This window comes from Pimephales promelas, chromosome 20 (assembly GCF_988280905.1).
Source record: "Pimephales promelas chromosome 20, fPimPro1.hap1.1, whole genome shotgun sequence".
Lineage (NCBI taxonomy): Eukaryota > Metazoa > Chordata > Actinopteri > Cypriniformes > Leuciscidae > Pimephales > Pimephales promelas.
In genome coordinates this window covers 26,722,309-26,736,236 of record NC_142788.1, presented here as the reverse complement: position 1 = coordinate 26,736,236, position 13,928 = coordinate 26,722,309, and the positions used below count along the sequence as shown (strand labels likewise).

The following is a 13,928-nucleotide window of genomic DNA, read 5'->3' as shown; positions in this document are numbered from 1 at the left end:
TTGTGCGTTATGATAAAAATGATTGTAATTCACTGGTGTTCATATTCAAATGAAAGCTCTGTATGTGAACCTTGCAAACAAAAAAGTAGTGTACTGTAGGTGTGTGTCTGTAAGAGGAACCCACTTAAACAAACAAAAGCCTTTGTGTGATGATGCATTTCACAAACAGCAGATGAATAGTAGTGTTTATTCAAACGAGCACCATTCTGAATAAAACAAATTCATCATGTCCATGTGTCGAGGAGGCATAAAACTCTACCCTCATGCAAAGGTCACTGTAAAATGTACAGGTATCTTTATTGCAGAGAAGATCAAATTCTTTTAAATGTTTACGTCTTTTTATTCTCTGTATAATCTTATTATGTCTTATTGCACCCTCCCCTTTGATATATTTTAGTATGTAACAATTCGTATATCTCGTTTCCCTGGTTATTGTGTCGTGATCGTTTGGTTATGGTTGGCTTTCTTGCTGCGTCAGAAGCATCCGTAAACATCATTTACAATAGGTCCATATGAGTCGCCATATACATCACATGTCGGTGTCACTTCATGTACCATTCTCCCTTTAGAAAATCAAAAAGTTTTAAAAACCGCATCGGTAAAAAAACAACACCAGCGAGGAAATCGAACTAAAAATGCAGTAGTGTGCTAGATCATGAGAGTCTCGCCAATAGAAACTCCAGGAATTAATGGCGCCAATGTCTTACGCATTGTTCGTCGCGCTCCTGTCCGTTTAAAAAGTCGAAGTGAGGCGTAATGCAAGGAGAAATCCTGGCATCGCGAAACTGTCTTTTCCAGGAAAAGGCGCTTGGAGCCTGAAACGCGGTGGCATCTTTTTTTTTTCCGACCTCATACGGTCGTGACCCGCATGACCACCTCGCGGTTGGTGGCGGTGCCGAGCCGCGGGTCGCTGGGCCGCAGTTGACTGAGGATGTGGAGGATGGTGTATCCGCAGTGGTGGTTGAGGATAGTCCTTAACCTGCGCACTCGCTGGCCCCCCCTGCTGCCGCTGGCCAGGCCGTGCGTGTTGCTGCGGGAGCCGCGGTTGCCTGCCTTACTGCTGGAGCTCAGCGGGTCTCCCAAGTCCTTCGCCTTCTCATAGTTCAATACTTTCCACTGCTGGTTTACAGCTTGCCATCGCTTGAAGATTCTGTACACGGATGAGCCCTCGTGGATTATAAGGCCTGTTGGGAATTATAGATCAGGGGATGTTACTTATTGATTCACCAACACTTTTACAAAAAGGTTCAACTGTTTTGGCTACATGAGAAGATGCACTAGGTACCATGAACTAACAAAGAACAGGATTTCTAACAACATTTATTCATCTAGGACTAGGTTCATATTATTATTATTATTATATTATGTGTCACATAAATTAACCTGACTTATTGATAATATATTAATATTATTGTGGTATATATAAATTATAAAATAAAAAATTTTAATATTAAAAATACAAATTCAATTTATTTTATATGCATTGTATTTTACATAGTAACATTACATAACATAAATTATTTAAAAAAAATATTATTAAAATTATGTTTATAGAAATTAAAGATATATTACAATAATCTGTAAATTATCATTTATATTATTTATTTTGAAAATATTTAATTTAATTGTTTTCTATTGTTATTTAATTTAATTGTTTTGTGTTCATTCACAATATACTCAAACTTATTATTTTGTAATATTAACATATTAAAATGTAGCTATTAGTGTAAGTAGAAATTAGCACCAATCCAAGATGAATAAATGCTTAAAAGTTCAAGAACCTAATGCTTTGCTATATTAAAATTATAATAAATGATAAATACATATATAATTGTGCATATAAAATTATATGAACATAATCTTAAATAATATAAAAACAATTTTACATAATATATTGCATAAATTAACATAGGTATCATCAGTTCATGTATTGTTTATACAATATTATATTTATACTATTTATTGTTTACAAAATACATATTGTTTCATTGTAATGTTAAAATATACCAACATGTAGAAATTAACATAACCATCTAAACATGGTAACCAACTATCATTCATTTTTAGTATAAGATACCTAATGCATTAACTACTGTTAGCAAGCCTTATCGTAAAGAGTTCCCATAATTTTCCCAAAACAAATTTAGATTTAAACATATCCAATCATACGCATATGCAAATGTGTGTATATCAGTCTATAGTTAGTCTATATATAGCAAGTCAAAGAGAGGCCCTAAACGTTATAAAAACTAAAGTGTGTTTGCACTGATTTCTCCATGTGGTTGTATTCCTCACCTATGCACACGATGTCCATGAAGCCGTACATGCCGTAGCAGATCTGGAAGAGCAGGTCCTGGCGCTGCCACTTGGCGGACGGGCTGAGAGAAGACCACACCAGCCACGAGATACTGGCGATGAGGAAGAGTGAGCCCAGGATAATGGCGGCAATCTGCACCTTCTCGATCACCGTCAGGGAAATCGCCTGCCACTGAAACACACAACATAAAAAAAACCTCTATAAGATGGCATTTGCTTGCTTTGCTTGTAGAAGCCTATAAATAGAGGTGCTAGCCGGTGCTTAGCCCTGACCCAGATACGTCACAAACTTTACCTGCAGCGGGTTCTTGGTGCTGATGGCCAGGACTTGGTACTTGAAGTAGCAGAGCTCACAGCTCCAGGATCCTCTCTCACTGATCCAGCGGATGAGGCAGGGCTGGTGTGTGCAGCGCACGGAGCCGTCGCAGCGGCATGGGCTCAACAGCTCCCCCTGCAGGCACGAGAGAACACAGTCAAAACATGCTACTCTCTAGCCTGGGTGTCCCCATACTACTTTGCCGCAGCACGATTTTATTCACGCTGCTAGGTAGTCTGGCGACCCCATTGATTTGAAGCCCGTTTAAAGCTGATAGCCAGGCGTACACGTGAGCAACCTGTATGTCTTCTAGTAGTTGTGCCGAGTGAAATCTGAATAATTCCCGTCTGAATCTCACAGAGACGGAGAGAGTGAGTATTAGCTGTCCATGAGCTAGCAGCAGGATCGACTCTCTATGGGCTTCTCCCTCGACTTTATCGGACTTTATGCCTCCACGTCCCCCCGATTGCTCGCAAGCTTCTCCTCCTGTCTATACGGTAATTTCTCTATTGTGAGACAGAGAGTTGATTTGTTATGAAACCATCTTAAGCCTAATTATACATTAGCCTTTTATACACTTTCGTGTTTCTTTAGAAATAAATAATGTACAAATGGAGTCTTTGGACCCCTCAGATGTAAAGTTATTTGCTGTCAAAGTGACGCCAAAATGAATGGGAGTCAATGGGATGCTAACAGCTACAATGGCGGCTCCCGCGAGGCTTCAACATCCGGCTGATGGATTACCCCCTTGGTCTGGATACCATGGACCAAATTTTTGCCTCAGTGAGGGGACCAATCACAGAACGGGGAGGGAGCAGCAAGACCATGATGACGTCTATGTGACACACTGAAGCAGTTTGTTTATAGCTATGGATCAAACATGGCAGCAGATTGAAGTTACCTTTCAATGCAGCCTTAGTAGTTTAGAACTCAAATAAATCTCTGAACCATAGTCTTCTTCCTCGCCTAATTTCTTTCACTCTACATGTGCTATCTGGTATAATTGAAACGATTGGCTATGAGCTACGTACAGGCGCATTTGATAGACATTCGTAGCACCCGGGCATTCGTAAACACATCTGAAAGCCTCTATGAGTTTTACAGTCCTGACATCTGTTGCCTCCTAAAGCCGCAGAACCAACAATCCTCATGACTGGACTGCCCTCCAGGACAGTGCTGTGGTCCGGTTGATTTACGTAAATGAGATATTACTCATGAACCTGTCCGCCGTTACAAATGATAGATCGATCCCGGACACAGTGTGCATGCGGCTGCTGACGTGAGCTTTGGACTGCAGACTTATGAGCGTGTGGAGGATCTGAAGAGTGTGCAGTTAAAAGACGGGTGAGTTATTCTCTCCTCTACTGATCCAGACACTCAATCAATACACACCTCTGAAAGTCCTGCAGCTCCGGGATTGTCGGGGAAAAGCTTTTGAGAAATTTCATTGGGAAAGCTGCAGCTTTTGGAGACTGTCACTCTGGTGCATTCTGTGGTTGCTATGCGGTTGCTAGGCTGTTGTCAACAAAGGAAAAACTTGAAGCTTTCCCTGCAGTTTTCCGCCAATATAAAAGCTTGATGGTTTGAAAATGTATCAAATCCGCTATAAAAATGTTGTTATTATTAGTATTGTGTTTTCATTTGTATAATAAAAATTATTATTGTAATATTTCACTGTAAAATAAAATGGTGTATTTAGAGGGATAGTTCACCCTAAAACAAAAATTCTGTCATTAATTACTCGCCCTCATGTTGTTCCAACCCCATAAGACTTTTGTTCATCTTTAAATTAAGATCTTTTTGGTTAAATCTGAGAGCTGGATCACTTCTCCATAGGTTTCTTAAAGCAACACTAAGTACGATTTTTTTACCTTTCAAAATCGTTGCAGTGGTTCACCAAGTCGTGACATGGTGAAATGCACTTATGCCACCGCTTTGCTGTCCTTTATCTGATATATCCTCGCTACGTAAGATTGCCAGATCGGGTCACGTTTCTGTAGTCCGAATGAGACATAAGAAAACTACAAATTTGACTTGGTTTACGGCAAGCGTTACAATTGCCGATAGGTTGAGCGTACTCGACAGAAGACTACAACTACATGCAAGATAACTAGCAGCCGGGTAGCTTTTGAATTGACATCATGATTCCAAAGCCGGTGCTGGATAAACAGAGAGCATGTGCGTCCGTGCGCGTGCAACAGTAGGATGCGGCCGGTAGGCAAAATTATTTACGTCAGCGGTAATGGACAATTCCGCTTCCAACCTGTAGGGCGACCGCAGAGGAAAAGTTACTTGGTGTTGCTTGTTTAAGGGATCAAAACTGGCCAGCTCAGAAAAGTTAAAGACATCGTTAAAATAGTCCGAGTGACTACAGTGGCTCTATCTTAAGTTTATCAAGCCATGAGAATACTTTTTGTGTGCAAAAAACAAAATAAAGCGACTTTATTTAACTGTTCATTTACTTCTCTGTGGGCCTCGAGATTTCATGTAGAGTAACTGTGCAATATTAATAATTATATAATAATATATATAACTGCAATATAATAATAATTAATATTATTGTATTTTCATATTGATATATAATCACTTTTTTGGGGGGGGGGGGGGGGGGGGGGGGGGGGGGGGGGCACAGCAAACAAGCACAGCAAACCTGTAGCTTTTTAATTACATTTGTAATTTTTTTTTATCAGAAAAACTTTTTTTTACCCATACTTTGCAGCCCTAATGTGCAATTTGCAATGTTTTCTAGAATAATGATATCTAAGATTAGGGGTTTGTTCAAATCCTCAACCCAAAGTACGAGCAAGAACCACTAATAATACAGCATCCAGACTCTGTCAGGTATGTTTAGCAAGAAGAAACCACTACATTACAGATGTAAGAGCAGCATTAAGAGATCTGCCAAGAGAACATTCAATAGATCCAATGTGAATAACAAGTGGAGGATGAAGAACAGGATGTCCAACTGTGGGCCAGAGATAAAGGAGAATAAGAATGATATAATTTTTAGAGAAAGACTGAATGGCTTCTGAAGTACTCAGGTACTGCGGCATAAAAGAAGAAAAAGGGGGAAAGCAATCTGTGGTCATTAATTGCATCGATTCTTTGACTGTGGTACCAGCGTGTCTAAATGCAATTTTGAGGTGTGACTAGAATGAGAACCACTTCAAGCTTGATAATCACTATTGATTCTGAGAAGAAACACAGATTTATAATGTGTTCATCTCAATTTGTCTGATAAACACAGAAGCGGGCCAGTAAAGAGATCAGGCTTTTACTCGGCACTGTTGAGTTCAGTCCCGTACGTGAAAAACAAACCGTTGGATTTACTGTGTCCACAACCAAAATCTGTAAAAAATATATATTTCATTAAAAGTTTATTATTATGAGTCAATTAAAATGTGTGTGTAGATATATTTAAATTTCATTAATTTTATTGTGGAAATAAATATTACGTTTGAACATTTTAAAGTTCACATAAAATGAATGCGAAATATTTAATTTATTGGTTCTCTTGCTTCCATTAAAGGTAGATTGTTTCGCCACCAGGGGTCGCTAACAATAACAAAGGCATATTGATGACGTGTGTTCCGCATTAAGCGGAATTATGGATCTTGTCGTCAAGCTGATGGATCTTTTATGGATGAGTGATGTTTTTAGCATGACTGTAGTATGAAGCAGGGCGCGATAGCTTGACGTATACCAGCTCCACACGTAACGCGAGTCCCGCGAATATAAAAGAATAAGGACATTTAATTCTACCGAACTACATGCTGAATTACTCGCACAGGTCAGTTTATTAGAGGAATTAAACTTGAGGTAACGCAGCGCTGCTTCATTTGCTCTAACAGTTTCACTATCACACTAAACGGCATTTGTGTGTTGAATGTTGTTAGTTAGGTTGTTTGTTGGCTCTATGAGACTAAGCTAGATTAACATGCAGATCATATTTTAACTTTTCATCATGTTGAACTACATAACATTGATTAGTTTTATATACATTGATTTGCTCACCTGTTTGCTCTAGTAACATGCAACACTCGCGTCTCTGTCAAGTCGAAGTTAGTCACGGACGTGGAGCTCTCGGCATCTTGAAAGATGTTCTTCGCTTTAGTCCTCTTTTTGTCTCAAAGTCTGCTTGCCATGGTCCATAATGTTGAACAAAACCCTGCTAGGGACACTCACGCTGTTGAGCACGCATAACGGGCATAACCGACCCAGTTGTCCACGTCTGTCGCCATGGTTAATATTGCAGTACGATGTCAAACCTGGCGGAAACCGGGGGTAACGCGGATATGACGTCATTGACTGGCGACTCCTTGGTTAAAAATCGCAATTTTCTCACGATTTACAAATAGTTGGAACCATTTGGGATATTGTAAGTAATCAACTAAACAAAATATATAACATTGGCCTAGTGGTTTTTGGATATTTTACTGCAAAAATCCTGCATATTGTACCTTTAAGGCACAATCATGCTGGAGAAAATGTTTGGATTAACTTTGGCAATTCATATATTATTTTCTCAACCTTTCACTTATATTCGAATTCAAAATCTCCAGTTTTGCATCTAATTAAAGAATGCAAAAAGCATTTTCACCTACAGTATCTAGCAGTATCCCTCCTGCACATTTCCCGTCAAGTTCTCCAGTATGTCGCCATCACGAGTCTGTCCAGTCTGATCAATGTGAGCGTTGCGATAAATGGACCTAGTCCTAGATGAGTCATTCTGCTTTATAGTACAGCCTGTCCTCTTGTTGGTTCAGTGTGTATCTAGCTGTTATCAGAGATCCCAGGCCAGATTTGGTTCAGCCAAAATCAAGCAGAAGCTCTCAGAACAACCAGCCTAACGTCTCTACATCTGTAAGCAGATTCTCTCCACATAGTAATCGTGAACAAAAAGCTTTGTTTCATGTGTGAAAAGAGACGGCAGCATCACGATCAGTGAGATATTATTCAAAATCCCTCTCAGCTTCATCTGATTAGAGCTGGTATCAAGCACAAACACATCAAAACAAATCATTTTACATGTTCCAGAAGCTCTTAGTAATGAGGACTGATATCATACATCCCCCTTTCACGTTTAAAGTAAGGAGGTCTATCATTCCTGGAGCTGTATGTTTGCATTATCATCCATCTATATAGCAGTGTGGCCATTCGAAACGTGACATCATTATGCAGTCGGGTCGTGAGCCAATCACCTTAGCCGTAAATGCTGACTAATCACTAAATAGAGATGTGACTTCAAAGGAGCAAACAAGAAAAAAATATTGTCAAATTTTAGATATATACGAGTTCATTTAAAGGTTGTAAGAACCTCCGAAATAGATTTAGGCACTGGTAAAATATCTACAATAATATAATGAAGCATTTTCATTTTGTGCAATGTAAAATAATATTCAGTATTTAACATGATTATTATGATATTGTTGTCATATGGATATATAATCACACATTTTTGGCCAAATTGTGCAGCCCTATGAACAAGCACAGCAAACCGGGAGCTTTTTAGTGCAGCTTTAATCACAATTTTATCTGAAAAATTGCAATTACATTTTTCCCCTTGAATCTTAAAGCCCTTAAAAGCACGGGTAATTTTCTAGAAAATTATCTTGGGCTGTGATGTCAAAGGAAAAATATTATATAAATATTGTTTATAAATTCTTTAATAGTTCATTTAATTTGTTAAGAATCTCCAAAAACAGAATTAGGCATATCTACAATAATATAGTGAAATATTTTAACACAATTAAAAATTCTGAAAAAATACACAGCTAATTTTGACTGGAGACTAATGCAGAATTATACTTTTAATTGTTTTAAATTTATTTTTTAATGTTTTGGTTTTTTTTGCAATGGACGTCAATGGGGTCCAATGTTGTTTTAGAGTACAATGTTCCCTAAAAATATTTTCTTTTTTTGTCTTGCACAAAGTCAAGTAGGTTTGGAACGACGTAAGTGTAAGTAAAGTACAGAATTGCCATTTTTGGTTGAACTTTCGCTTTAATTCTGCCAAATGGTGCAGTTATGACCATCTAAACAACAACACTGAATGGCAGACTCAAACAGACCCTGAAATCCTGACAGCGAACTCATTATGTCTTTATTCTAGTGGCTGTTTTTCTTCTGTCTGTCCGGCACTCTTAACAGCTCACTAAACAATCTACCTGAGAGGCAGGCTCACACTCAAATGCATCTCGCATTGAAAACAGACACCGAGGCTGACATAATCAGATGGACTGCCAGATGGATTGTGTTGGTACATCACCAGCATCTCTCCATATTAGCTGATGTCTACGGCTAACTTGCGGCAGACGAGCTTTACAGGTTTCGCACATCTGTTGTTTCGCAGCTTGGCTGCTGACCAAACATCCATCCCGTGTTCCGCCTATACGATCCAAATACAAACGCACGCTGATTTATCCATGAGAATCTGATTACAGTCATACACACGTTCATCTCGTCGGATGACAAATCAAGCAGGGCATCCATCATGCGATATAAAACAGCGCTCATATAGGACCAACAGCTATTTTACTCCTAAACAACAAAAAAAAAAAAAGATTTTAAGATGTAATTATTATTGTTTTTCCAAACATTTCAGGCTTTCAGACCATGTGAATCATGTGAACAACTGTCTTTGCATTGCAAATGAATCAGCCTCAGGCATTAACATCCACACCAGGATCTATATTTCCACAAAGAGACGTCTATTGCTCATAAAAAAGCAATAGAGAGGTTAATTGTGTGGACATATTGAACCTGTAAATCGACACGCTCCAATGGTACCTGTATCCCTTCAAAAGAGAAATGCATTATTAGGTCACGTGTTTCGCCGGTGGTCTTTGTTCCGTGAGCTAAACATGTTGCCGATACTTCACCAACAATTTCTTGCAACTTTATATATGTTTGTATATTGTAAGCAAGCAATACTACAGAACAATAGTAAAATACACAATATTATGCATGATTTGTATTAATAAATGCATATTTGCATATATAGTTAAGCTGTGTTCCAGTTAAAGTTGTCTTGATAAAACTAATTATTTTTCAGTGTAGAATATTTTTTTTTTTAATTATTATTATTGTAACCAATCATATTAAAGTGTTATGTCACACTTCATTTTAAGGTGTCTTTGATAATTATACATTCAAGTACTGAGTAATATTAAGTAAAACGTACTTAATATAGGGTTTGGTTTGGTTTAGTTGCATGTAATTATGCATAATTTACAGATTTTACTATTGCAACTGCATATAACGAACAATGGCACTGTAAAATAAAGTGTTACCAAGTGTATTTACATTTAAAAAACTATATATTTTGGACAAGTGCATAATGCAAGGAGATATTTTAGAGTGCATACTTTGTTCTATTATAATAAAAATGAGGGTAACACTTAATTTTACAGTTGTTACACGCGTTACATGTAGTAAATACATGCAACTAACCCTAAACCAAATCCTAATCATGACCCTATATTAATGTAGTTATTTATTATCACACAGGAATGCACATGGACACCTTAATATGTATCCATGTTACATAAATCATGTATAATTTACATGCAACAAAAACAAAACAAAATCTTAATCCTATAGTAAGTACGCATATTTACTTATTATCAGACAGTGCTTAAATGCATAATTTCACTGTAATAAGGACGCCATCAAATAAAGTGTAACCACAATGAGCAATGCTGATGAACAACAACATACACTTGGATATGTGATATAGGCTAATTCAGAGTAACAATAACAAGCAGCATGTGCAATATGGTGTAGCAACCACACACATTTACATTTAAAATATCAAATATGGCCATTATAAACTAAAGCCCTTGTTATTGTGGGAATAAAGGTACCTGCTCGGGCCCTTGGAAGCAGATTCGACACTGGGGTGTCCTCATGCCGCTGGCCGTGCTGCTGGTGAGGCTGACCGCGTCCAGGCCCGCCTGCAGTTTCGGGTCTTTCTCCTCGAACGCCAGGCTCCTGGGCCTGGGGTCGCTCCCGTAGTATTCTTCCTCATCGTCGCGGCTGGAGCAGTCGACGAAGGGCGGCCATCCGCAGCCGCCCATCCCGAGCCCCCTCATTCTGTCCGAGCGTCTGTTCGGCTCTGCGTCACTGTCGGAGCGTCGAGAAGAACCGGATCGCATGAAAACCAGCACCTTCAGTTCGTTAAAAAACATGCGGATCCGGTTCTTGAACATGTTTGACTACATGTGTGTGTGTTATATGGCTGGAACGAAATGGTTTAATTGTTAACAGAAAAATAGTATTATATTATTGTTGTGTTCGTTATTTTTTATATATTGTTATTATTGTGCATTATTGTTTTTTATTAGTATTGTTGATGTTATTGATTCGTGTAGGCCGATTATTAATATTTTATTCGGCAGAAATGCAGTTGCTACCCTAAAGCCTCAGAGGAAAGTGTCCAAACCACAGGTAATTGGTCAGAAAAATCTCTGGGCTTGTTGTTTTCCGTCTGATGGCATGTATGTGCTTGTTGGGGCTTTTCTAAATGCCGTTACAATCATCACAGGTCGACAATAATAAGCCTATGGTATTGCCAGCAATGCATTGTTTCAGCTCTAGAGAGATGTAATTCTCATAAACTCCCAGCAACCCAAAGCCTGAATGCACGGATGAGAGACGAGGAAGATGCAAAATGGCATTTCAGAGCATCACTGCCACATACAGTCATCGTCGCGGATCTTTCAGCATAAAAGCATAATCCAAAAGAGCTGGAAGTTGGATTCATGTGCAATCCTACAGTTTTGTTTATTGTTCATCATGACGAAGCTTTCACATCATTTCCTTGTGCATCTCCCCATTGACATATTCCAACGCCTCCTGCTATCCCAAACACAGAGCTCAGAAGAATCCATTAGGTTGGTGTTTTAAAAAGAACTCTCATAATAATGGGAGTTTGGGCTGAGGAGCAGTGGGGAAATGCCAGCATCTCGTCTCCATTTGAAGTTCATCACCATCCCCCTCCTGGCCCGATGTGGTTCCTCGCCACGTCCACGTTCAAAGGAAGATGGAGCTTCCAGAAAGGGAAAAATAAAAGGCACCGTGCGCAGATTCGCCTATTTTCCTTCTTCGCAGGGTGTGATAGTCGCAGGTGGATCGTTATGTGATGGGGATGCTGATGCTGCTCCCCTCTGATTCATCCTCGAAATGGACGTTCTGCCGTGCGCATCAACACACGGCCCTTGTTTCCAAGGCGCGCTCTCGCCCAATCAAAATGATTCATTTACAAGCGTCTCGCTGCCGTGCGCGCTCCTGCTCGAGTCTCCCGTGGGAGAATCCAAGTGTGCTGATTTTTGACGGGCGCCGCTGTCCAAGGTCCTGATATCTAGCCGTGACGTTTCTCCTACGTGTCAAAGAGACGCGGGAACTATAATGAGCTTAGGCCTAATGGGTCATTCAATCCTGCTATGCAACACAAAGTGGAAGAATTTTTATTAGGATTAAACCATAATTGCTCCTATGTGCAACTTTATGGGAGATAAAAAAACTAACAAATATGACTTTTTTTATATATGAAAGGGTCATTAAAAATGCAGGATTGACCCATGACATAAAAATATGCTTTAGCTGAAGGGTCAGCACTCTAATGCAGTTTATTGATTGAGATTCTTGTCAATTTTTGCCTTACCAGGGCAGCCCTAAAAATTGATCTATCACACTCAGCCATTATATCTATTGCATACTGTGTTAAGCTATGACCTAGAAGAATGAAATGGCAATTGTTTCATTCATTACTGCTTACTTGATGTACTGATACAGATTTACAACTACTGTAATTCGTAAAGGGACATTTACAAATATCAAAATTAGTCCTCTAACATAAATGTTTGTTTAATACATGTTAGTGGTGTCGAATCGATTAATCGTGATAAATCGCATCTAACATGAACGTTTGCTTATATAATAGATTTATAATATGTGTGTGTGTTTATGTCTACACTCACCATCTAAAGAATTATTAGGAACACCATACTAATACTGGTTTTGACCTCCTTTCGGCTTCAGAACTGCCTTAATTGTATGTGGCATTGATTCAACAAGGTGCTGAAAGCATTCTTTAGAAATGTTGGCCCATATTGATAGGATAGCGTCTTGCAGTTGATGGAGATTTGTGGGATGCACATCCAGGGGACGAAACTCCCGTTCCACCACATCCCAAAGATGCTCTATTGAGTTGAGATCTGGTGACTGTGGGGGCCATTTTAGTACAGTCAACTCATTGTCATGTTCAAGAAACCAATTTGAAATGATTTGAGCTTTGTGATGTGGTGCATTATCTTGATGGAAGTAGCCATCAGAGGATGGGTACATGGTGGTCATAAAGGGATGGACATGGTCAGAAACAATGCTCAGGTAGGCCGTGGCATTTAAACGATGCCCAATTGGCACTAAGGGGCCTAAAGTGTGCCAAGAAAACATCCCCCATGCCATTACACCACCACCACCAGCCTGCACAGTGGTAACAAGGCATGATGGATCCATGTTCTCATTCTGTTTACACCAAATTCTGACTCTACCATCTGAATGTCTCAACAGAAATCAAGTCTCAAAATTGCTTAAATCACCTTTCTTTCTCATTCTGACATTCAATTTGGAGTTCAGGAGATTGTCTAGTCCAGGACCACACCCCTAAATGCATTGAAGCAACTGCTATGTGATTGGTTGATTAGATAATTGCATTAATGGGAAATTGAACAGGTGTTCCTAATTATCCTTTAGTTGAGTGTTTATACAAGAGATTGGTTTTATATATATTATATAGAACAAACTTTTATGTTAGACAGCCCTATCAAAATGTATTAAACTTTATTAAACAGCTAAATATCAAACCAAGTTGCATTTATTTTTAAAGACAATGTTAAAGCACATGAACACTTAAACTTTATAATTAGTTTTTTTAAATTCTTAAAAAGTTTAAAATAAAAGGTTTAACTATGGAACATTTGATAAAAAAAGAAACTGACTTTATCTACTAAAAACTTGTCATCATTTACTCACCTTCATGTCGTTCCAAATCTATATGACTTTCTTTTTTTTTCTTTGAAACATAAAATACTTGTGGGGCTATACTGTACATAAACATTACATAACTTTGATTAATCCTCAGTTATAATGGACAGTGAGTCAGACTGAGCTGTCAAAGCTGTCCTCTCTGGCAGTGCAGATCAATCTCAAACAAATCAGCACAGGCATTTTGTTGATTTATTGTTATGGCATGACTATGCTGCACAGAGGCATATAGGGTGTCCGTTTTGCACAT

The 13,928-nt window shown here is 38.8% G+C and overlaps 1 protein-coding gene across 1 annotated transcript; it reads right to left on the bottom strand.

The window, feature by feature from the left end:
- Nucleotides 1–171: 171 nt before the first annotated feature.
- marchf9 (membrane-associated ring finger (C3HC4) 9) lies at nucleotides 172–11,950 on the bottom strand. The gene is made up of 4 exons (XM_039652216.2): nucleotides 10,498–11,950; nucleotides 2,612–2,767; nucleotides 2,296–2,488; nucleotides 172–1,184 (listed from the first exon to the last, which is right to left on the bottom strand). The coding sequence occupies exons 1-4, from the start codon at nucleotides 10,840–10,842 to the stop codon at nucleotides 850–852; spliced, it is 1,029 nt and encodes a 342-aa protein (XP_039508150.1). The 5' UTR covers nucleotides 10,843–11,950; the 3' UTR covers nucleotides 172–849.
- Between the last annotated feature and the right edge of the window lie 1,978 nt (nucleotides 11,951–13,928).